Here is a 26051-nt window from a genome sequence, read left to right on the forward strand (position 1 = left end):
TGCCCACCCCATGTGCTTTTCTTTGCTAATATGGAAGTGCAGTGCTCAGAGGGGCTCAGATTCACCCTTGCAGCCAAACTCCAAGCAGCGGAAAACACAGAGGAGAAGGGGGCTGACTGGCAATTCTGCAATAGCTATGTTAGGGAGTTGCTGGCAACTTTGCTCAAAATTCCTTGGCCTTAGATATTGGTCTTACTCTTAGCTCTTTGATAGAAAGTTGGAAGGCAAGAATTTGTCAGTTCCTTTGAATTTTGAAAAATCAAATCTAAATATGTGTATGATTGATTTTTTTTCAAAGATGATCACTGAAACCAAAAATTTAGAGTGTGAGTAGTGATTTTAAATAAGTAATCATTATTTTTAAGAATTCATAGGAAGTTGATGATCACATCTCAATGTCAAATGAAGTCTGCATTGATTCATACTAAGGGCCAGCTTCTCTGTTTCTTATTGTTCTTTTGTTCTCCACTCTTCCCTTTCTTATCATTCTTTTGTTTATTCAAGAGGGATTTATTGACAGTGAGGCATTGTGAGAATCATGCCCATAGTTTTTCTTTCCATGACTTCTTTCTTCTTTCATTTTCATCATTGGTGACAACACAAATTCAAAAGAATCTAAAGGATGTCCTGGGAAAAATGCTTTGTAGAATTCTTAATAGTGAAAATGAGGAAAATTCCCAGGGTGCACCAAATTCTAAACAGTCTCCATAAACGCTAAAACGTATTTACTCCAAGATTCACCAAGTTTTAGAATGTGAGGTTGTTTTCAAGATCATTCAACCCAATTCACTTACTTTAAAGATGATACCGTTGAGAACCAGAGAAGTTAAATTACCTATATCATGTCACACATCAATTCGAGAGCTATTTCTGTCTATTTGGAATAGAATTTAAAAGCCCAAATTATCTCGCAGTTTCTCTGGGCCATGCATTCAATCCAGAAATGTCTGTGGGTTTTGCTGTCTGTGCTGTGCCCTGGAATAAAAGAACATGACTAAGAGCCTGTTCCTTTGGCAAGTTTCTATCCAGGGAAGGAGACACAGGGAACAAGAGAGAAGTCATACGATAGGAGACGTGCTGTGGTGCAGAACTGTGGGAAGTGCAGTGGGAGAACAGGACAGAGAGTCCCACTTCTACCTGGGGACTCAGGGAAGGTGCCTCATGGGAAGGACCTTTGAGCTTTGTCTCGGAAGAAACAAAGATGAAATCATCAAGGCCCACAGGGCACGAGACGAACAGCACATTTGCAGAATAGCAGCAAGTCCAGGGGTAGCTACTTGGCAGGACATGTTGGGCAAACAGGGATGGTGGTGCTGGAGAGGTGGGGTGAGTTCTGGCTGTGAAGTGCCTTAAAGGCCAAGCTGGGGAGTGTGGCTCTGTCTGCTGCAGGCACTGTTGGGGCCCACCAAGGTTCCCATGCAGGGAACAACACTATGGGTTACCAGTTTGGCACTGTATTAGTCCATTTTCATGCTGCTGATAAAGACATACCTGAGACTGGGTAATTTATAGAGAAAAAGAGGTTTAATGGACTCATAGTTCCACATGGCTGGGGAGGCTTCACAATAATGGTGGAAGGCAAAAGGCACGTCTTACATGGCGGCAGACGAGAGAAATGAGAGCCAAGCAAAGAGGGTTTCCCCTTATAAAACCATAAGATCTCATGAGACTCATTCACTACCATGAGAACAGTATGGGGGAAGCCAACGCCATGATTCAGTTGTCTCCCACCAGGTCCCTCCCACAGCACGTGGAATTATGGGAGCTACAATTCAAAATGATATTTGGGTGAGTACACAGCAAACCATATCAGGCACCTAGGAGTCAAGGCTTTCTCTGGTGGTCACTTCCTTGTATTATTTGAATATATGTTTTCTCCCTGATTAGACTGTATTCTTTGAAGAAGGAAGCATGGATTTATTTTTGTGGTCCTGTAGCTTTGCTATGCAAAGTGTGGTCCATAGCTCAGAAGACCAGCATTACCTGAGGACTGGCTAGAAATGCAGAATCCCAGGGTCTTGGATTTCGGATTTTAAGATCTCCTGTTGATTTGTATGCACATTAAAATTTGAGAAGCATTATCCTAAAAACTGCTTCGTGCAGAGTCAAAGCTTGTGAAATGTTTGTTGAATCAGATATCATTGGAAAAACCTGTTTTAGTAACAATTGGATTTATATGTGGATAGCTACTTCCCCAAATAGCTTGATGGATTATACATCTGAAATAAGTTGCTGAATAAGCAGAGACTGTGATTTTTAAGAAATGAAATAAGTTGCACCAGGCAGGTATTTGTTCTATTCTCTAACCCCACAAAGGGGTCTGTGCACTGAGTAAGGTCTTATGGGGACAGTAAAGAGAAGTCAGCTCTGAGTGATAAGCTGAATCTTGAGCTGGTGACAAGCTTAAAGGAAGCAAAGCTGGAGGAGAAGGTGCCCTTAGGGAGGAGGTGGCCTGATGCTTTTATGGTCCTTGTCCCTAGAATGAACACTTGCACACGAGTGTCCTGCGGAGATTTGCGGAAGAGAAGGTTGAGCTGCTGGAGAAGGCCATCGGGCAGTGCTTCGCCTGCATGGAGCAACCTCTGCAAGAAGGGGTCAGGACTGCCAGGACTTCTTACCGCTGCATCCTCAGGGCATGCTTGGTGGTGAGTGACCCCTCCAGGGAAAACTTGGATATTCCGGGAGGCCTGCCCAATCCCCAAGCTCCTTTTGCATCATCCCATTCCCTTCAAAAGCGATAAAGAGCTAGAGGGCCAGGCACGGTGGCTCACGCCTGTAATCCCAGCACTTTGGGAGGCCGAGGTGGGCACATCACAAGGTCAGGAGATCAAGACCATCCTGGCCAACATGGTGAAACCCCATTTCTACTAAAAATACAAAAATTAGCCAGGCGTGGTGGCACGTGCCTGTCATCCCAGCTGCTCGGGAAGCTGAGGCAGAAGAATTGCTTGAACCAGGGAGGCGGAGGTTGCCGTGAGCCGAGATCTTACTACTGTGCTCCAGCCTGGTGAGAGAGTGAGACTCCATCTCAAAAAAAAAAAAAAAAAAAAGCTAGAGGAGGGTAGCAGAGAGTGAAAATTGTAAATAACAGTTGTTCATCTGTGTCTCGAAAGGACCAAGGAAGGCGCACAGTTCAGCAAAGACAGAGTGGGAATCTGGGATCTTAGGGTCTTGGTTGGAGTATCAGCTTCACCAAATATCTACCCTGTAGCCCCGGGCAAAGCCCTAGACCCATTTTTAAAATTTCTTGGTTTTCTTCTGTAAAATGAGGATGCTCAATGCTTGCCCTACCTATCTGGTAGCATTGATGTCTATCAATTAGCTTACACAATAAGGAAACGTCTTGTAACCTCTCACTTGGCATTCAGATTGTGGTTTTATTTCGTAATTAGTTGTATAGAGTTTCTGAAGGATGAAAATATAAGTGCAAGGCAGTATTTATCTAAGACTAAGGGGTGAAAAAAGAGGCCCATTTTATTAGTCTGCTTGGGCTGCCATAACAAAATCCTATAGACTGGGTGGCCTGAACCACAGACATTGATTTTCCCATAGTTCTGAAGGCTGGAAGTCCAAGATCAAGGTGTCAGCAGGGTGAGTTCTGAGGCCTCTCTCCTCTTCTGGAGATAGTAGATGGCCACCTTCTTGCTGTGTCCTCACATGGCCTCTTCACTGTGCACGCACACTCCTGGGATCCCTTTCTTTTCTCAGAGGGACACCGCACCTGTCAGATCAGGGGCCCACCTTTATGACCCCATTTAACCTTAATTACCTCATTACCAGCTGTGTCTCCAAACACAGTCACCCTGGGGGTTAGGGCTTCGCATATGAACCTCAAGGGTCACACTTTAGTCCGTAGCACCCATTAAGGGGAAGATGTGATGGACAACACTGCTCATGTAACAAAGATGACTTGGTGTCCCCTGTGCTGGGAGAAGGGCATGGATGGTGTGTGGTTGTAGTTTTTAATGGGCCTTGGAAAGTTGGAATGTAAGCAGTAGAAAATGTGTGAAAAGGTGAGTGTGATGGGGTGGTTAGCTTCCTGGAGGCTTTTCTATGTGCACCAATGATACCGGCTTTCTAGCACCTGCCTGTTCTGGGTGTTGTTATCTGTGTGCTTTGTGTAAAAGCTTGTTTAAATGTCTAGATGAGCCTGAGTGTGGTGGATCACGCCTGTATTCCCAGCACTTTGGGAAGCTGAGGTGGGTGGATCACCTGAGGTCAGGAGTTCGAGACCAGCCTGGCCAACATGGTGAAACCTGGTCTCTGCTAAAAATACAAAAACTAGCCGGGTGTGTTGGTGGCACCTATAATTGCAGCTACTGGGGAGGCTGAGACAGGAAAATCGCTTGAACCTGAGAGGCAGAGGTTGCAGTGAGCTGAGATGGCACCATTGCAGTCCAGCCTAGGTGACAGAGTGAGACTCCATCTCAAAAAAAAAAAAAGATAAGTAGGTGCATGTGCTGCAATTTGGATGAAAGGAAAGGAGGAGATTCCTGTAGCACAAGACAAAGAATAAATGCTGAAAGAACCAAGAGTAAAGGAGGAGATAAATTGGGGTGATTCTGGGGTCACTGGGGAAAGTGTCAGTGTGTGGACACAGGAGGATGACAGCTGGAGTGTCTTCCATGCAGTTGGGCATGGGTAGCCAAGTATCCATGCGTATAATATGCATGCATGCACTCAGTCAGCAAATGTGAGCAAAATGCTGACTGTGGAACCAGGTACTGCATGTTACCTCATCTGATCCTTACAACCATTCTGTGAGGCAAATGCCCTTATTATTATTTTAATTTTATAGCCTTAGAGAGACTAAATACCTTCTCCATGGCCATACATGGACTCCACATCTAACCCAGGCCTGCCTAACTTCATAATTGGACACCCAACCCTTGCTGCACTCACCTGTTGCATCTCCTAAACTACTCTGCAAACGATTGCAGCAACTTGTAGTTGCCAACCAGTTATATAGTTTAACATCCATAAATCCCCGTAAAAGTACATTTTGCTGCATTCATTCGTTCATTCATTTCTGCACGTAACAAGGACTTTGGAATACAAGGCACAGTTGCCAAGAGGCTTCGTATCCCACATGGGCTCTGGTTTGTACCTCAGTTTCCCCATCCGCCAGCTATGTGACCGGGGACAAGTTACTCAACCTCTCTGTGTCTCAGGTTACTCTGTGTAAGTTGAGGACCGTGGTACCTATGTTATAGGGTTGCTGTAAAGATAACTTGAAAGAATGACCATAGAGGGATAATGCTGGGTTGACCAACGCACTCAGCGTAAAGAGAGTGTCTAACAAGTCAACTGTTTTTCTTATTAGGTTTCAGGGATAGAAAGATACATCCCTGCTTAAAATAGTTAAGAGAGCATTTGGGGAACTATAATAAAAAGGAGCATGCTGGTAAGGACCACAGGACAGTCAGAAAGTTCTCCAAATATTTAGAGAAGGGAGAGCATTCTGGTGGGGGCTGTGGCAGTCTGGAATCTTTTGGCTGCAAATCAGAGTCCCTAACTGAAGCCATTCTTAGCCATGAGGAAGTGTATTGGCCCACGTGCCCAAGAGCCATGGGAAGAGAGGGCCTGGAGGATGAGCTGAATCCAGTGCCTCTGTGGGCCCCATTCTCAGGCTGCTTCTCTCATGATGGCAAAATGGCTGCAGCTGTTCTTGCACTCACATCTGAACACCATGAGCTCTGGAGCAGGGTTTGTTAACCTCAGCCTGATTGACAGCTGGGACTGGCTCATGCTTTGTTGTGAGGGGCTGTCCTGTGAATTGCAGGTTGTTTCATCCCTGGACTCTACCCTCTAGGTGCTGGTAACAGCCCCCATTCTTCAGCTGTGACAAAATCAGTCCCGGTTGAGAATCACTGGTCTAGAAGAACAAGGGAATGGCCGTTTCCGGGCCCACTTTCTGAAGAGTGGAGAACCTTTTTGAGAAACCTCAGCAAAGCTCTCACTGTGTTTCTTTGGCTCTAAATGGGTCACATACCTATTTCTAAAATGACCCCTGAGAAAAGGGAATGTCTTGTGCTGAATAGCTCAGGCCTGTGTGTGTGTCCCATCCTGGGGGCAGGAATAGAGTTCATTTTCTCCATAACAGAAGGACTAGGGAGGTGACACTGGAGAAGGAGGGGTGGATATTGGAAAAGAAATCGCAGGCCAGGTTAGAGGACAGTTCAATAAACCTTCTAGAGAGGAGGTTGTTGGAGCCTGGCCCTGGAAGATGGTGGTGTGTCTTTGGGCAGAGGAGTGGAGGGGCAGGGAAGGCATTTCAGGGGAGGAAGGCCGGAGCTCATGTGGGAGCCAGAAGGTATCACCTAACTGCAGTGTAAGTACACAGGGCAGGGTTTTGGGGGATTAGGCTGACAGCTTGCTGCAGACTTTAGACCAGGTTGAAGAGTTGGAACATAGTGAAGTTTTGAGCAGAAGAATAGCTTCATCAGAATGAATGCTTTGGAAAGCGTAATGCTTGGGGAAAAACTGGAGGCAGAAAGCCTGGCTAGGAAGTGTCAGGGTCTAACTGAGGTCTAAGGGGAGTCAGTGGGCGAGTGGCGGGTAGCTGGAAAAACGAGGAGTCATAGACAGTTTTGACATGGCTTTACTCTTTCTCTAGGCATGAGCAAGTTGCATATACAGCATTAGCAGAGTAATTATATCTTTTATAGACAATAGTGATTCTGAGCCAAGCACGAGCTCATGTGGGTGATCATCTAATGCCCCTCATGTGGCGTGGTTACATCATGTGCAGGGTTGTGCACCTGTACTCCAAACCTGCTGAGTCATGCTGTGCCAGAAGACTGCCTCAGCCTACTCCTGACTAAAGCGCAGCCATTTCCCTTACAGTAGCTACTTCGTTGAGACGAGACACAGTAAAGTCTCAACAAAGGTTGTGGCAGACGGAATAGGAAGGAAGAGGTGACTGGGAGAGCAAATCTGAAGGACATCTCAATCAGGATTGTCAATAGTTCAGACATGGGGGGTATGGGAAAGCAAGGTGGCAACATTTTGGGGAAGATTTGCACCCAAGAGAAAGCAAATCACCTCAATTTAAAGACGATCTAAGGAGATATGACAGGGAGGAGCTTATCCTTTGGTTGGGGAAGCAATATGGTCACTACTAAAGATCATGTATTTAGTGTTTCATGGAGGTGGAATGTCTAATGCAATGATGGAAATGTGGAACTGAAGCCTGGAGAGAGATGGGGCTGGAGGATGTAGCTGTCACTTGCATGGAGTTGATGCACGTATACCAGTGAATGGGATTGAGGAGGAGTGGAGGCAAGGACAGTGATAGGACATTGCCTCATACAAAGGCCACGTTAAGGAAGCAAAAGAATAAAGAGGGTTAAGGGAGGGGCAGAGAAGGAAAAGCCTGAGAGGTAGCAGAAGGAAATCGTGTAATGCCTATTTTCTTATTTTTATGTTTATTTTTAGTGTAATGCTTAATTTCTTATTTTCCAATCAGAAAACTGAAGTAATAAAGTTTGTTAAGGCTGAGTGCAATGGCTTATGCCTGCCTGTCATCCCAGCACTTTGGGAGACTGAGGCAGAAGGATTGCTTGAGGCCAGGAGTTCAAGACGACCCAGGCAACATAGCAAGAACCTATCTCAAAAAGAAAAAAGAAAAAAAGTTGGGCATGACGGCATGCCCCTGTAGTCCCAGCTTCTCAGGAAGCTGAGGCAGGAGGATCACCTGAGCCCAGGTGTGAGCTGTGGTCGTGCCACTGCACTCTAGCCTGGGTAACAGAGAGAGGCCCTGTCTCTTAGAAAAAAAAGTTTGTTAAGAAGAACATCACATGCTCCTGAGAGGTAAAAACAAACAAACAAACCAGGGCCATTGGATTTGGCCACTGAGGGTTTCACTGGTGACTGTGCTAGGCAGCCACCAAGGGTCCTCACCAGTGGCCCCAAGGGTCCTCACCTCTGGGTATTTATGCCCTCATGGAGTCTCCCCCACATTGAATCAGGGCTGATTTCTGAGCAGGAGAATGCTGCAGAGGTGATGGTGTGTGGCTTCTGAGGCTAGGCCATCAAGGGCCGTGGAAGCTTCCATAGTGGCTCTTGGGTCACTTTCTCAGGGGGATGCCTTTGTGTACTGAAATTGAGCCACTGTGTGCAGAGGTCACATGGAGAGCAACTAAGGCCCCCACCTGAGGCCAGGAGCCAGCACCAGCATGCAGCCGGGTATCTTTGGAAGCAGATTCACCAGCCTCACCCAGATGACTATACCCCCAGCCACACCTGACCAAACCTCAGGAGGATCCTGAGCCAGAGTGGCCAGCCCAGCCATCCCAGTCCTGACCCACAGAATCACCGAGAGATGACAGGTGTTTGTGTTTGTTTTTAGGCCACTGCACCGCTATGTCCGGGGTAATTTGTTTCATAGCAATAGCTAACGAAGTTACCTTGGATAGAGCTGTTTCTATCCCATAATTGAAGAACACAGATCACAGAAAGTGAATGAGTGAGAGGACGAAGACATGAGGCAGAGACCACCCTGTTGAGAGTTTGCTATGAGCGGAGGAAGCCACTGCAGACATTTTCGGGCATCTCCAGGACTTTACCCGCCCAACTGTCCCCTCTCATCACCCTTTTAATGACTTCTTCCTCTGTGACTACAAACATTCCCAAGGTGCTCCTATCAGATAAACAATGTTTCTTTGAGATCAAAAATTTGGGAAGACATTTATATATTAACATCATATCATTATTTAACATAGGAAAATAACCATAGGAAAATAACAAGAGAGAGGTAAAATGAATTATTTTTCATCCATAAAATACTATATTAAATGGTTATTAGTGCCATTTTTGGAACTTTTTTTTTTTGAGATGGAGTTTCGCTCTTGTTGCCCAGACTGGAGTGCGGTGGCGTGATCTTGGCTCACTGCAACCTCTGCCTCCCAGGTTCAAGCGATTCTCCTGCCACAGCCTCCTGAGTAGCTGGGATTACAGGCATGCGCCACCATGCCCGGCTAATTTTTGTATTTTTAGTAGAGGCGGAGTTTCACCATGTTGGCCAGGATGGTCTTGAACTCCTAACCTCAGATGATCCACCTGCCTTGGCCTTCCGAATTGCTGAGATTACCGGTGTGAGCCACTGCAGCTAGCCTGGAACATATTTGCAATGATTTGGGGATATTCTCATATTGTAATACTAAGTAAAAAGAGCAGAGAAAAAAAAAAAAAAAGAATTATATGAATTATACAATGCTATGTGGCCATTCCTTTAAAACATATATCATTGATTAAAAATCACAGCTCTCTACTGAAATTTTAGCAAACACATTTTTACTCTCTTTACTAATGATTACCATCTGGCTGAAATTGATTAATGTCTGTCATAGGTCTAGCTTTATATTTTTCTTTCCTCTCATTTGTGTATTTATTTCCCTGGGAAAAAAAATATCGCCAAGACATACAAATCAAATTGTATTTCATTAAAAGTTTAACAAAAAGTTTATGAAATCTGGACTCTCCTTAGAAAATTCAGGACATACACTTATTGTCGGGTCATAGCACATTGGCATTCATTCATTTATTTATTCATTCGATAATTGCTCATTTAGCAAATGTTTCTCAAACACTACTTACGTTATTGCCAGAAGTTGAGGACGTAAAGATGGATGAGACGCTGTGCCTGATCTCAATGAGCTGATGGCCGAGTACAGGAGCCGGACAAATGAGTAAACTAACACAAACAGAATCGCTTGAGAACGGTTGTGATCAAACTGAGCACAGGGACCTTAGGAAGCCCATGGCAGCGGCACCCAGACGACCTAGAGGCATGACCACTGTCCTCCCTCATTTAGTTTAATCATATGTTTAAAGAGCATGTTGTCTCAACCCTTTCCTGTGATTCTTGGTAATGATCTTTGGCCAGGGCAATGCAATTCTAATCCAGTGACCTTCCAGTTAATGCCTGCTAACTCTGCTAATTTATTGTTGACTATCTAGAGGAGTAAAGGAAACCAAGGTTTTCATCAGACCCTGAAAGCTGTTTGCCTGAAAAATGGCATCTATGCCTCCAGGACTCTGGCAAGAATTGATTTAAACGAAGCCCTCACTCAGCCCATCTATGACCAGATCGACCCTGTTTTTGGAAGCATTTTTAGGTAAAGGATCTTTCATCTTGCACCTTCGGGAACAAACATCAGAAGAACGTTGAGCCAGTCTTTAAGCATTTAGACTTTGGATCTGTAAGTGTAAAGAGTAGCTTGTAACTGGAGAAGGAAAGCTTAGTCTTTGGCAAAACACAAAAGCCTTCTTGGTTTGGTTTACTTAAAAATTTCCCATGATGACCTGGACACAGATTAAGATGCTGCTTTCAAACTAATATTATGGTTCCCATTATTTTTCAAAAATCTCATACATGCAGCGGGGGATACATTTTCTTAGGGATCTGAGCCCAGGACAGGGTATTTTGATTGGAGAGAGTGGAATTAAGCAAACACATGGCCTTCAGAACTTACTTTCTTCCTTTTTTTAAAAAAAATGAGACAGGGTCTTGCTCTGTTGCCCAGGCTGGAGTGCAATGGCACAATCCTAGCTCACTGCAGCCTCAGACTCCTGGACTCAGGCAATCCTCCCATCTCAGCCTCCCAAGTAGCTGAGACCACAGGCATATGCCACCATGCCTGGCTAACTTTTAAAAAATATTTTTTGTAGAGACAGAGTCTCTCTGTGTTGACCAGTTTGGTCTTGAAATCCTGACCTTAAGTGATCCTCCCCCATCGTCCTCCCAAAGTGCTGGGATTACTGGCATGAGCCACCACACCCAGCCTCGGAGCTTTCCCTGAATGCACTGAAGATGCTGTGTCTGTTTCTCACACACTCTGCCTGCTCACATACATGGTGTGGGTTTGGGGACCATACCTCCTTGGTGCTTCCTCCTTCCCTCCTTCCTTGACCTCTAATTCTTTACTCCATCAACAGAAACAGAATCTCCCAGTCCCCAAGTACAGCTGCCCATCCCTAGTCTCTGTCATTCCCACTGGCATCTCATGTGGTTGCCCATTGGTGGCTGTTCGAACCATTCTCCAGGCTTTGCTTGTGTCTTACTCAGAGCCCCCGTCCCTGCCCCACCTTTCTTTAAGCACGTCTTGGATTGTGTCATTCCACCAATTGCACCCCCGCCCTGTTTACAATTCTGTGGGCTAAACTTCAAATTCCTTAGAATGCATTCAAGACATTCCACCTGCCTGTAGCTTGCCTTTCCAACCTCTGCCTGCACCGCTGCCTAGTTGTAGCCTTCCACTGTAGCCCACCCAGCAGGTGACAAAGAGAGAGCAGCTACCTGTCCCGGGCATCAGTGCTAAGCACTTGGAATGCATTAGCTCATCGGATGTTCCCAGCAACTCTAAGGAGTAGCTTCTGTCTTTTTACATCTGAACAAACTGAGATTCAGAAAATTGTGCATCTTTCCCAATGGCACCCAGCTCTGAGCAGAGAGCTAGGATTTAAAGCTTGTGCTCTCTCCTCTGCAACCTCTCACTTCCTATTTCTGAGCTATTCTGAAACCACTGTGCTCACCATGTTGTCCAATGGGGAGTAATTCCTTCTTTCCACTTCCTCAGATCTTACCCAACTTTTAGGTATAGTTCAAGTTCCACCCTTTCAAGTGGACACATGTTGGCAGTGGAAAGACTGTGCGTCCTGCAGTCTAAAGCAGTGTTCCAAGCCTGACTCTGCCTCTTGCTAGCTGTGTGACCTTGGACACATCAGCAGTCCTCTCTGAACCTCAATTTTCTCACCTGTTAAATGGGCATTATCTCACAAACTTCATAGGTTTTTATGTCAAAGGCCTCGCACAGCACAGTGCCTGGCACGTTATAGGAATATGATAACTGTTAGAACTCATCTTCCTTCTTTTAAATGAATAAAAGGACACTAGCTAGTTTCATGTTTGTTTCAGCCTCACCGCAGCCACCATTCTCTTAAACTTTTTTGACACTTTCTTCTGTAGGACAGGGAAGCCCACTGGTTCAGCTCTGATGCCTCACATTGATGCTTTTAAGCACTCCCTGCAGGAGAAAATGATAGAAATTGGGATAAGAAGTGGCTGGAAATATGATAGCTGCAAAAACAATTTCCTGATCCAGGAGGTAAGTTCCATATAAAGCAGGGAGAGCAGTGAGGTTGGGCATGGCTTTCTTCCCAGGCCGGTTTTGTAGGTTGCCTGTCTGTTCCCGCTTGTTCCCTGGAGTGTCCAGGGTCTGGGAGTACCTCCTTGGAGGCGCTGTGAAATACAGACCCCAATGGGATGTGGGGAGAGCAGCGGGCATGACTGCCTCAGAGGAGGTGTGGGACAGTTTGTTCCACTGTGAAGTAACTGAAAGCACACGCCAAGGTTGCAAAGTTGACTCAGTTTCCAGGAAGAATCTTTAAAGAAGCCTTAATTGTATGAAAATTTGCATCAACTGGAACCATTTTCACTAATCTATCATTTTTGCCAAGGTTATAAAGTAGCATCCGATGCAGTGAAACTTAAAGTCAATCTTTTTGTTGTTGTTGTTCAATTTTAGGTCAGTTTTTAGTTTTGAGGCTTCAAGACTCTTGTCTGTGACTCACTTTCTTCCAGTGCCACCCCAAATTACATGGCAATGCTAGGGAAAGAGCTTGTATCTCCTCTGCCCCCCAGGGAGGGCCCATTCCAGGACCTTGACTGTGCCTGAGTTCAACTCAGCAAATATTTATTGAGTAGTTTGTAGGTGCCAGGCACCAAGGGAAGCAGTTGGGGTATAAAGATGCTTAGAACAAAGTTCCTGCCTACGAGAAGCTCACAGCCTAATTGTGGAGATGGCAGACAAACAGCCAGGCATCATATAAGGTGGAGGGAATGGTGGCCACGCACTGGGATACCTGACCTGCTTTCATTGAAGGAATTGTCACCAACGGCCTCTTTTGCCATGTCTTCCCAGATAAGCGCCATCCTCGGGGGCCTGGAGGGCCACATCCTCAGAAGGAAGAGGAGGGTCTATGAGTCCCTCACCGCCTCTGTCCAGAGCGACCTGAAGCTATGTTACGAAGGTGGGGGCCGAGGGGGATGGCATTGCCGCCTGCACTGGGACTTCCTGTCAGCACCTTTCACATCCTTTTCTGCGGCTCCCTCAAAGGCCCTGTTCTTTTGCACCCTAAGTCTTTGCAGCTCTCTCATTCCACACATTGCAACCACATGACTGCAGGGCGTGAGGACCCTTCTCTGTGTGTCCACCCTTGGTCCAGACACCCTGCTTTTTTCCATACAACATCCCAGCTGATTTAGCTGTAGAATCCAGTGTCCAGGTTCTCATTCTTATTTCCAAGTATTCACAAATACTTGAACTCACTCACTTGTGAACTCACTTTCAGACTCTTTCCTGTTTTGGTGGCTCCATTGTTTGAGGAGTAGGGAGTGATTTTGCAAGTTTCAGCTGAATTCAATCATTAGGTTTTCTGAATGCTGGTTATTATCTAAATATTGAAAGTGTTATTTTTATATAAGTGCATATATATACATACATATATGTATATACTTTTTGTTGTTTGTTTGTTTGCTTGGCTTGCTTTTCTTTCTAATACCAAAGATTTCTTTCTTTCTGTTTCTTTTTCTTTTTTGAGATGGAGTCTCACTCTGTTGCCCAGGCTGGAGTGCAGTGGCAGTGATCTCAGCTCACTCCAACTTCTGCCTCTTGGGTTGAAGCAATTCTTGTGCCTCAACCTCCCAAGTAGGTGGGATTGCAGATGTGCACACAGCACCTAGCTAATTTTTGTACTTTTAGTAGAGACGGGGGTTTCACCATGTTGGGCAGGCTGGTCTTGAACTCCTGACCTCAGGTGATCTGCCCACCTCAGCCTCCCACAGTGCTGGGATTACTGGTGTGAGCCACCGTGCCCAGCCATGATGCCAAAGATTTCTAAGCAGGTCCTTGTCGTGGTGTGACTGTGGCTATCATTTTTGCCAGAGGCAGCTCAGATCACGGGCAAAAAAGCGTGTGAGCGGATGAAAGATGCCATCAGAAGAGGAGTGGACCGGCAGGTGGCTGAGGGCATGTTTGAAAGGGCCCAGGAAAGGATGCAGCACCAGTTTCAGCAGCTGAAGGTACTCTACACCCACAGCCTAGATCCTAGACCCCGAGAGGCCCTGGGAGAGGACAGGAAGTGGGCGCAGAAGGTGGAAGACGTAGTAGGCGTTTGGGCCCAAATGGAACAGATGCTTTCTGGGGCTTTGACCTGAGAGCTGCAGCTCTTCCAGCACTCTCTTGCGCCCCTCCTCTTTCCTGAGTCACCAGTAGCACAGCGACTGTAATAGCTAGATATCTGCTCAGCTATTTACAGACTAAGTTCACTCATTTAATCCCCAGCAAGTCTGTGAGGTAGGTACTATCATTATTCCCATTTTATAGAGAAGAAAATTCCAGCAGCGAGAGTTGTATCAATCAGCCACACAGCCAGGGAGATGCACAGCTGGATTTGGGATAAGGAAGCCTGGCTCCAGCACGTCCAACAATAGCATGATCTCAAAACAGATTGTTTAAATAGGGAAATGTCTTGTCTACATAAAATGTCAATAAGTAGGCCAGGCGCGGTGGCTCAAGCCTGTAATCCCAGCACTTTGGGAGGCCGAGGCAGGTGGATCATGAGGTCAGGAGATCGAGACCATCCTGGCTAACATGGTGAAACCCCGTCTCTACTAAAAAAATACAAAAAAAACTAGCCGGGCGAGGTGGTGGGTGCCTGTAGTCCCAGCTACTTGGGAGGCTGAGGCAGGAGAATGACGTAAACCCGGGAGGCGGAGCTTGCAGTGAGCTGAGATCCGGCCACTGCACTCCAGCCTGGGCGACAGAGTGAGACTCCGTCTCAAAAAAAAAAAAAAAAAAAAAAAAAAAAGTCAATAAGTAAATATTGACACACTACTCAAGGCCAGTCAGTTATGGTACCCAGCACACATTCAGCTTTAATTTTATCTACCCCCAAAGACAGTTCCTGATGGTTTCCTTGGACCTAAATGCTTCTGCCAAGCCTACCTGGACCATCTTGCCTCTGCTCTGGGCCTCATGGCTTGCCACCCCCTCTCCCCCAAGTAGTAGAGATCCTTGACGTCCATGCCACTGTGGGCTTCCTCCCTGGCCATGTGAGGCTCCACGTTTTCTGCCTCAACCCAGGCTGGCTGATCCTGTCTCCCAAGCCCTCAAGGAAGCTGGCCCATTTCTGTCTCGATCCACCTTGGAACCAGCCTTCTTGAAACATCTCCAACCTGTTTCTGCCCAATCTCCTCTCCTCCACCACTACTGCAGTTTTGGAAAATATTCTTCTTTACACTTCAATGCATATAATTTCCCTTGGAGTAGGCTAAGAGGCATCTTGTTCACCAGCAGCAGTTTAGTTTCAATCCTTTAACATGTTATCACAGTCTACAAATTCATGGACAAGAACTTGGCCGAACTCCACAAAGCCAGTTCCCGTTTCCCCGTTGCGTACGTAGACACTGGATCTTAAGACATCCAGGAAACAATGTCGCTTAAAAAATGTGTGTATTGACCATGTACAAATGTATCTGAAATTACAGAAACATAGGAAGTTAAAACTGGGCAAGACCATAGTGTTGCCATTCTGTGATTTTTTTTTCAGAATGCCAGTTAACTTTTAATTGTTTAAAATATTTTAGTTCAATACAGTGGAAGAAATTTCTTTTTATACATAATGTTTGAAGATTTACTGTTTTTTTAAAATTACCTCTTTGCAATAGTCCTGTAAATTAAACAATGGAATCGTATTTTGTTGAATATACAGATTAGTCTCTGATATATTGATCAGTAATGTGGCTTACTGCTTCATTTTCACTCTAGCGTGAGGTGACTGCTTCTCCTGGTTTAGGAGCTGTGAATCTGTCATTCCCTGATCTTAAAGGAAGTGGGAACCTAGAGGCCTTGAGTCATAGGTTCCAGGCCCATGCCTAGAGCTGAGATGTACACTTAGGGCTCTTGATCTGGAATCTAGAATGTTAAAGAAAAAGCATAGGAGATCCAACTTCAAAACTAGACTCTGCCAGGCTAGAGGAAGGAGCCTGACATTTTTTCAAAGGAAGACAAGAAACAGAAGAGGGAAGAAAGGAGCTTTAGTTGATGAGAGGACTAAGAGTAGCAAGAAGACAGTTCTGAGGCAGTTGGGAAGAATCAGACATGTACAGTAAGGTGAGTGGCACAGAGCAAGTGTGCAGTAGACATCTCCCTAGTGAGCAGATGCATGGAGGAGAGGACAGCGGGAGAGCGACCGGCTCTTTCCCTCTTTTCCCGTCTCTGCGATTGCCGTTCTCTCCCCCATGCCTTCATGCTTCCCCACTAGCTCCTGATTTGATCAGCTGGCACCAGAGCTTCAGTTCCCCACAAGTCTGTAGGCAAGGAGGGAGATACTATACAGATGGGAGCCCACAGAAATGTTGTCTTGCTGCCTCCTGGGCCATTTGATGTCCTCGAAAGTGTTTCACCATTTTGCAACTGGGTTGCAAAGCCTTACTTTGACAACTCCAGTCTGTACCTTCTATGGCTGGGGGATTGGGTGGGGTCCCTTTTGTAAGATCCACTTTTCCTTGGGCTGCACCATCCTAACGTACTGAATGTCCTTGTCACGTAGACTGGGATCGTGGAGAAGGTGAAGGGCAGCATCGCCACCATGCTAACCCTTGCTTTGTCCCAGGGGGATGGCCTCTACAAGGAGCTCGCAGGTAAATATGCCAAAGCTTTGCATGCAGGGTGATTGTGCAGACAGCCCTGGCTGTGGTTGCTCCTTCTTGAATTTAAAGGTATTAAGTTAGGAAGAATTAGCAGGGCAAGGAATGGAGATGATGATGATGGTGATGATGATGATAACGATAACGACAGCCCCACCCTTTGCCCAGCACCCAGCTGAGAGCAGGCATTATACTCAAGCTTTGTGCTCATGGTTTCACTGAATTCTCACATTAGCTCCCAGGGATAGATGTTGTTGCTGCATTTTGCAGAGGCAGAAATAGAGACTCACATTAGGAAATGCCCCCAAGGTCCCATAGCTGGAAAGTGGCTAATTTAAATCCACAGCTCTGCCCTGCCGTCTCCATAAGGCCTTTCTTTTAAGTTGATGCCTCCTTATGAAGAACTTCATGGTCTGGTGATGGTGGAGAAAGACTTCTCTTAATCCACCTGCAGCCTGGGGATGTGGCCCCAGCTGTGGACCTTGGTGTAGGCAACCATGTCCCTTTCTGGCCATGGGCTCCATCAGGCCCCCCGGATGGAGCCCATGGAGAGGGTAAACTGGTAGAAAAAGCAAGTAAGTAATTTCTAGCCAAATTTAAAATGCACATATCATTTGGCGCAGCAACCCTACAGATATCCTTATATGGGAGGAGAGTGGCATGTAGACAAGGTTATTCAGGGTAACATTCTAATGTCAAAAATGGGGACAACTCAAATATCTGTAAGTAAAGCACTGCTTAAATTAAATTAAATACACAACGAGTGGAGGACTGTGCAACTGTTAGAAAAAATAAAGCAGCTTTATAGGTAGTGGTATGAAATGATCTCCAAAATATATTACAAAGTGGAAAACAGCAAAGTGAGTAAATGTACATGATATGTTGCCATTTGTGAGTGGGGGGTGAAAAAAGGAAATACATATGTATATGTTTGTATGTGCATAAAAATCTTCATGGGCTACAGAGAACACTGACAGTACTCATTGCCTCTAAAGAGGGGAACCGGAAGGCTAGAGGGTAGGAGAGGGTGGGGAACCAGAAGGCTGGAGGGTAGGAGAGGGTGGGGAACCGGAAGGCTGGAGGGTAGGAGAGGGTGGGAGCCTTGCTCTGCACCCTGTATATTTTGTGCCTTTTATATTTTTTATCACATTGATAGTTGCCTGCTGAAATGAATAGGTCTGATACCACTGAGTTTGCCAGGGTGAAAGTAGACAGAGCTGTTCCCAAAGTCACAGCCACAATGGCCACTTCTAAAGATCTGTTCTGCACTTCTCCATCTCTCTGGGAATCTTTATGCCCCATTTATGGCTGGTTAGATGGACCTCTAACCTGATCCTAACGGACTCCAGGGAAGGAGATACAACACCCTCACACTATAATGTAGTGGACTCTCACGACCTTCTGTCCAGGCCTCTGTAGAAATCTAAGTTTTAAGATGCTAGTCATTCCAATGTGCCTTCTTTAAAGAACTCCTGCTTGCCAGAGATCTTGACCAGGTCTCACAGAAACCTTGACCAGGTGCTTCCCTCAGTTTGATGTCAATTGCACCTGCTATAATTTAAGCCTATTTCCTTCTCTTCACCATTGACAACAAATATACATCATGTCGGGGGTGGGGGGCATGCTTTATACAGAAATCTAAAAGGCAGTCCCTGTTGTCAGGGCCTTACCTGGTTGGTAAGACAAGATGTGTAAGAATGTGCATCATTAGACTGGGGAGTTTGCATTCGCTCAGCAAACAATTCTGATCATCTCCTGGGTGCCAGGCAGTGTTCTGGGTGCTGAGGACACAGTGGTGACCAATACAGGCAAGAGTCCCCACGCTCATGGAGTTCACAGCCCAGTGGTGGAAGGCAGGCAGTAAGCAAACTAATAAGTGAGATATGAGGCAGGGAGGCGAAACAGAGAAAGGGAAGAAGGGATGCTGGTTTAGGAGACAGGGTGGTAAAGGAAGGTCTCCCTGGGAATGTGACACTGAAGCAAAGCCCTGAGGGAGGGAACCCAGTCAGACTTCAGATCGTTATTCTTGAAGTTCAGAGACAGAGTGGTTATTCAGGGCTGGGACACAGGGAAACTTCAGTGAAGCTGGGTCCTGGGGGAAACCTCAAAGGTTAGGTTGATTTCAGAGGCAGCAGAGAGAAGGGAGGCCTTGCAGATATGGGACAGAACAAAAAGACTCCGGGTCCTAACTCCCCTCTGCTCATGAGGCCCATCCCTGGCCAGGCTCAGGGCCAGTCAGCCTGAGTCACCCTCTGGGGTACAGAAAGCCAGGGGGGATTAGAAAGGCATTCAGGGCTCAGTCTGAAGTGTCCCTTCAAAGGGGACTGCATTAGTCAGCGTCCTCCAGATAAACAGAACCAGTAGGATGTGTGGATAGATGAAGGAAGAGATTTATTTTAAGAAGTTGGCTCACACAATGGTGGAGGCTTGGTGAGCCCAAAATCTGATGCAGGGAGGCCCACAGGACAGAGACTCCAGAAAGAGAGGCAGTTCGCGTCCAGAGGCCATCCCTGCAGAACCAGGCAGAGCCGATGTTGCAGACAAAGGCCCAACCAAGGCTTGGCCAGGCACAGTGGCTCACGCCTGCAATCCCAACACTTTGGGAGGCTGAGGTGGGTGGGTCACTTGAGGTCAGGAGTTCAAGATCAGCCTGGCCAACGTGGTGAAACTCTGTCTCTACTAAAAATACAAAAAAAAAAAAAAAAAAAAAAAAAAAAAAATTATCTAGGTGAGCTAGTGGGCACCTGTAATCCCAGCTAGTTGGGAGTCTGAGGCAAGAGAAGCACTTGAGCCTGGGAGGTGGAGGTTACAGTGATTCAAGATCATGCCATTGCACTGCAGGCTTGGTGACAAGAGCAAAATTCCATCTCAAAGGCCCAAGGCTGTCACTGGATCATCCCTTCCTGCTTGCGGGAGGCTGGCCTTTGGCTCCATGCATGCCTTCAGCTGGCTGTTCGAGGTCCACCCTCACTGGGGAGGGCCATTTGCTTTACTTGAGGTCTACTGAGTTAAATGTAAATCTCATCCAAAAACACCCTCCCAGAGGCATCCAGACTCACATTTAACCTGGTATCTGGGCCCTGTGACCTGGACAAGTTGACACATAAAACTAACCATTGTGAGAACATGATCATGGGATGAAAACCTGAGATGCCAGAGAGAGAACATTCACTGAGAATGGGTTGTGCTGGGAGGATAGGGATTGGGGTGGGGGGAAGAGGGGGAGCCGCCTGGAGAGGAGTTAGGGGAGGTGTTATTGTGCAATGTGCTTTGTATATCACACGCCTGTGAGGCCTTAATACAGACTCAGTGACTTCTCAGGGTTTTTCTTGTGGGTAGGTTTGTATTTCTTTTGAGGGTGACCCCATGCTGAGACAGCATTCTGGTAAGAGGAGGAATACCTGCTTTGATGTCTGATCTGTGAGCACCACACCAGATCCATATTCTGGGACAAGTGACAGGATTGTTGGGGGATTTGCTTTTTGGAGACGTTTCTGCAACGGACGCCAAATCCTGATGTGAGCTTTCTGCTCTCCTGTAGATGTCGGGAGTGAATACAAGGAGATGGAGAAGCTGCACAGAAGCCTGAGGGAGGTTGCGGAGAATGCACGACTGAGGAAGGGCATGCAAGAGTTCCTCCTAAGGGCATCTCCCAGCAAGGCTGGCCCCCCTGGGACATCACTGTAACTCCTAGGGCTTAGTCTCAATGGATGAAAAATAAGCCCACAGTCAGAGAATTAGAATTACTGTTTTTGTTCTTAAGAGACAGGGTCTACCTCTGTTGCCCAGGCTGGAGTGCAGTGGCACCATCACAGCTCACTGCAACCTTGAACTCCTGGGCTCAAGCAATCCTCCAGCCTCAGCCTCCAGAGCAACTGGAGCTACAGGTACAGGCCACCAGCCTGGTACTTTTTTTTTTTTTTCTGAGACAGAGTCTTGCTCTGTCGCACAGGCTGGAGTGCAGTGGCGTGATCTCGGCTCACTGCAACCTCTGCCTCTCAGGTTCAAGCAGTTCTCTGCCTCAGCCTCCCAAGTAGCTGGGATTGCAGGTGTGCGCCACCACACCTGGCTAATTTTTGTATTTTTAGTAGAGACGGGGTTTTACCATCTTGGCCAGGCTGGTCTTGAACTTTTGACCTCGTGATCCACCTGCCTTGGCCTCTCAAAGTGCTGGGATTTCAGGCATGAGCCACCATGCCCGGCCCACACCTAGGTAATTTTTTAATTTTTTGTGGAGATGGCGTCTTGCTCTGTTGCCCAGGCTGGTCTCAAACTCCTGGCCTCAAGTGATTCTCCCACCTCAGTCTCTTGCGCTAGGATTGCAGGCATGAGCCATCGTGCCTGGCTCAGAATTTTTTCTGTTTTGTGAAATCTAATAGAGGACTGCTGTCAACTATTTGGACTTTGTATGCAATATAAAACTAGTATGTTTACTACATTTTATTTTATAGCCCAAAAAGAGTCATCTTCAATACCTAATGGCATTCTAAAGCTTTAGGACAAGAAACTTTTGCTTCCTCAAAAATATCTAAACATCGCTGGGCACGGTGGCTCACTCCCATAATCCCAGCACTTTGGGAGGCCGAGGCAGGCAGATCATGAGGTCAGGAGATGAGACCATCCTGGCTAACATAGTAAAACTCCATTTCTACTAAAAATACAAAAAATTAGCTGGGCTTGGTAGCATGTGCCTGTAGTCCCAGCTACTTGGGAAGCTGAGGCAGGAGAATTGCTTGAACCCAGGAGGCGGAGGTTGCAGTAAGCCAAGGTAGCGCCACAGCACTCCAGCCTGGACGACAGAGCGAGACTACGACTCAAAAAAAAAAAAAAAAATACACACACACACACACACATACACACACACACACACATACAAACTTAAACATTATAGAATAAACATTTCTAGATATAAAACATGCCATAAAAAGAAATTCATCCTTCAAAGAAGAAAAATATCTGAACATTGAAAAACTTAAGTATTATAGAAAACATTGCAAAATAAAGCTTTTAGGAATCCAATTCTGTTTTTCATTTTAATACTGATGAGACTTTGGGTAAGGAGGCAGACAACATTGTATCCTGGAAACAAAATGGGTTTGGGAGCCAGATGAACATAGACCCGGCTTCAGCACCTCTCAGATGTGTTATCTAAGACCAGCACTTCCTAAACATGTTGATCTCAGGACCCTTCACTTTTAAAGGACCCTGAGGAGCGTTTGTTTATGTGGGTTATGTCTGTTGATATTGACTATTCAAAATTAAATAGGAGAAAACATAAGTAATTATTTACTAACTTTTTTAGAAGTAACAATAATAAACCCATTACATGTTAACAAAAATAACACATTGTTATGTAAAAAGCTATTTTCCAAAAAAAAAAAAAAAATGTACTGAGAAGAGTAACATGGTTTTACACGTTTGCAAATCTCTTTATTCCCTGGCTTAATAGAACACAGCTGGATTCTCACATCAGTTTCTTCATCCACTCTGTTACAATATGTCATTTTGGTTGATGTATATGAAAAAAAAAATCACTCTCACACAGATATGCAGTTGGAATACAAGGAAGTATTTTAATAGCTTTTTCAGGTAATTTTGGGATATTTTTTGATTCTACAAAGACAGATGGCAGTTTCTTAACAGTTAATTGCAGTGTGGAATCTGAAAGCATTATCAGTGAACATTTTTCAAATGCTATTACATGAAAATGCATTGGTTGATTTTGTACTTTGAATGATTTTTTTACTAATGCATGATTTTGGGGTATCAGGCATTGTTCATCTTGAAAATATTTATTCACTGAGTTAAGCAGATATTCCAAATATTGGTGCATTTTATTGTATAATACCATGAAATCATGTTGTTAGTGTCTTCACCAATCTCACCAGGAAAGTCTTGAAGTATTGGGAAGCTGTCAAGCTCACAGTGAAAAATATAAGTTTTACAAAATTCCATTCCCCCCCGAAAGCTCATCTTATCATTGATGACAAATATTGTCAGTTGTTTTCTTTGAGGTGATAGATTCACTGTCCTCATTTTTGGGGAAATGTTTACTATATAACTGCATACGACGAACCATAGTTTGTCAGTCATTATTTCAAATAAAAATGATGTTCCAAGAAAAAAGTGTCAAGTTCATCCTGAAACTCAAACACTCAAGGAAATACTTTTCTTTGCAGAAGTGCTTTCAGTGTATTTCCCATTTTGTCCCACAGAATAGTAAAATGACAGCTTTACATAGATGTCCATACTTAATACAATTAATAACATACTGTTTAATTTAGAACATTATAAAGTTCCAACTGGCTTTTTAAAAGCCCTGCAAGTTCATGATGGTGAAAAATACAAGAGTTTTGAATGTAGTTTGGTGCCACTGCTTTGGTTCATGCCAAGGTGCAAGTGGTTTTACCCACCTTTGCTTTTACACCTTTAGTACAAGTGTCAACGTAGTAGAAAAGGCAAATAACATCTTAGTATTATTATAAAAATAGTTTAACCCAGCAGACCCCACAGAAGAGTTTCAGGGGCCATACTTGGAGAGCAGCTAGCTGTCTTAGACAAATCATTTAAACCCCTTGAGCTTCAGGTAATTTATCTGTAAAATGGTGACAATGGTAGTACCTACCCTGATAGTACTAGGGTTGTCAGGAAGTTTAGGATAATGCTTACAAAATATGGACATATTGTACTTAATAGTACTGGATAAATGGTCAGTATTGTTTATGGGCAGAATGGAAATAACATGGTTTGGTGGTTTGTCTGTTGGGAAACTTGGCTTCTGTTCCCAGCTCTGACCAATACTAATATGGCAATTCCTTAACACCTCTGAGATTTTATTTCCTCATATGCAAAAGGAAAGAGATGAACTGGATGATTAAAACATCTTTTGCTTCTTTGAAATTCTAGGATTTTAAGTTATTTTCTTTTGGTTGTAGTATCTTTTGCCTAAGTAGGAGAAAAAGGGATTTAGCCATGTAGTTAGGTCTCAGTGGTTCCTTTTCATATTAAACTTCTAAACACATAGCGTTCTATTGCAGGTTGTATAGTTCACTTTTCATAATTCACGAGAGGGATGTAGAGGACTTCCACCTCCTGCCATGGTGGAGTAACAGGACCAGATTTACCCTCTGGCTAAACAACAACAACACACAAACGAAAATTATGAAATAACAATTTTTAGATATGGGAAAATAGCACAACACAGTCATCCCTGAAAGAGGGGAGAGAGATAAGGTGACGCCTACAATGCCCTATCTTATGCCTTGGTTGAGTTTCCAGGCCACAGCATAGGGAAGGGAAGCCCCAAAGGAACTGAGTCCCTGAGTTTAGCAGACAGACATCAGAGTTTGAAGAGTCAGGCGATTAGAATTCACAGGGAAGATTACCATGGAGAAGAGAGCTGGACAGAGCTACAGAGAAGTGAAGTGGGTCTCCTTTGATTCTTTATCTGAGTACTGATTAGCATATGCCTGTGAGGAAACTATCAAAAATGAGGAAAGAACCACTGGAATGAAGCAGGCAGAAAAGTTCCCAAAGCTCAGTTCAAGCTAGATGAGCCATAGTGGAAGACCTTACACGTGAGGCATCAAGTAGACCGATCAGAAGAGTATTGCCTTAGTAGTGGGGACAAAATAGTCTTAGATGAAAGGCTGTTATGCAGCCACCTAATAACGGTTTCAAAAAACTTCAGAAGATTCATACTGTTTCCAAGTAACTTAATTGCATCCCAGAACAGAATATGAAAACATTTAGGAATAAAAAATTCCAGCACTCAACAATGGAAAACTGACAATGTATGGCATCAAAACAAAAACTTCCAGGCATACGAAGAAGCAGGAAAATATGAACAATGATGAGAAAAGTCAATAGAAAGAGACCCAGAAATAACTCAGGTGATAGAATTACTAGACAAGGTTATTAAAATTGTGGAAAGAAATTTACTCCAGATGCTCAAGAAGATAGAATAAAGCATAAACACAGCTGAGAAGAGAAATGGAAGAAATTTAAGACTCAAATAGAACTTGGAGAGATTTAAAAAGTCTCAGTGTCTATATGGGATTAACAGCAGACTAGGTAGGGTAGAAGAAAGGATAAGTAAACTTGAAGACAGAGCAATAGAACTTATCCAAAATGAAACACAAGGAGGAAAAAAATGAACAGTGCATCAATAAAACATCAAGCCCCCTAAAATATGTTACTAGAACCACAGAAGAACAGTAAAGAGGTGGGGATATAAGAAAAGATATTTAAGAGAATAATGTCTGAGGTTTTCCCAAACTTGATAAAAATTACGAACCTACAGATCCAAAATGCTCAATGACTCTGAAGCAAAAGAAAAATAAGAAAAATTACACTAAGACACATCATAATCAAATTGCTGAAAACCAGTGGTGAAGAGAAACTCTTAAAACCAGCTGGGTGTGTGGAGGGGGGGTTGAGGGGGAGGCTGCAAAGGCAGTGGTGGATAATACATCCAAAGGAATAAAAACAATGACAGCAGACTTTTCCTCAGAAACAATGTAAGCCAAAAGTCAGTGGAGTAACCTCTTTAAAAATTGAAGGAAAAAACTGTTCATCTAGCAAAAAACATTTTTCAAAAATGAAGTGAAATAGACTTTTCAGACATACCAAAGCAAGTACCAAAAATAGTAAATATGTGGGCAAATATAAAATACTTTTTCTTATTTTTCTCAAATCTATTTAAAAGATTGTCTAAAACAAAACCAGTAACAATGCATTGTGGAGTTTATAACATGTAGAATTTAAATGTGTGACAAAAGCACAAAGGGCAAGAAGGGAGAAATGGAAGTATGTTGTTGCAAGATTTTTAGACAATAAACACAGCTATATAATGTATAAGGGAAACTGTGATAAGCTAAAGATATATACTAGAAACCCTAGAGCCACCATTAGAAAAACAAGAGAGTTATATCTACCAAACAACTTAGAGATAAAATGTATATTCAAAATGATCAAATAATCCAAGAAAAGAGAAAAGAATAGGAAATTAAAAAATGATAGAAGGTACAAATAGAAAACAAATAGCCAGATAGTAGATTTCAGCCCAATCATATAAATAAACACATTAAATGTAAATGGTCTAAAACACTAAGTAAATAAGGCAGTAGTTACCAAGTTGGATTTTTAAAAAAGAAGCCCTCAGTATATGTTGTCTAGTGGAAACCCACTTTAAATATAAAGGCATAAATATGTTAAAAGTAAAAGGATGGAAGATAGATATTTGCAAATAATAATCTAAAGACAGAGTTTATATATCAATATTAGTAAGTTTCAGAGCAAGGAATATTACTAATGATCAGGAAGATCATCATTGCATAGT

The 26051-nt window shown here is 44.3% G+C and overlaps 1 protein-coding gene across 8 annotated transcripts in view; it reads left to right on the forward strand.

Annotated features, from left to right (window-relative positions):
- The window catches only part of NUGGC (nuclear GTPase, germinal center associated), a 70932-nt gene extending 49202 nt beyond the window's left edge, over positions 1 to 21730 (forward strand). For all 8 annotated transcript variants that reach the window (XM_010370923.2, XM_030937698.1, XM_030937700.1 and 5 more), the window contains 7 exons: positions 2481 to 2645; positions 9961 to 10118; positions 11969 to 12107; positions 12924 to 13032; positions 13947 to 14083; positions 16615 to 16705; positions 20253 to 21730. In XM_010370923.2, coding sequence (XP_010369225.1) covers positions 2481 to 2645; positions 9961 to 10118; positions 11969 to 12107; positions 12924 to 13032; positions 13947 to 14083; positions 16615 to 16705; positions 20253 to 20398 — 945 coding nt within the window. In that variant the 3' untranslated portion in view covers positions 20399 to 21730. The remainder of the gene's footprint in view (positions 1 to 2480; positions 2646 to 9960; positions 10119 to 11968; positions 12108 to 12923; positions 13033 to 13946; positions 14084 to 16614; positions 16706 to 20252) is intronic.
- Positions 21731 to 26051: the final 4321 nt, after the last annotated feature.

The sequence above is a fragment of the Rhinopithecus roxellana genome, chromosome 9 (assembly GCF_007565055.1).
Source record: "Rhinopithecus roxellana isolate Shanxi Qingling chromosome 9, ASM756505v1, whole genome shotgun sequence".
Classification (NCBI taxonomy): Eukaryota; Metazoa; Chordata; class Mammalia; order Primates; family Cercopithecidae; genus Rhinopithecus; species Rhinopithecus roxellana.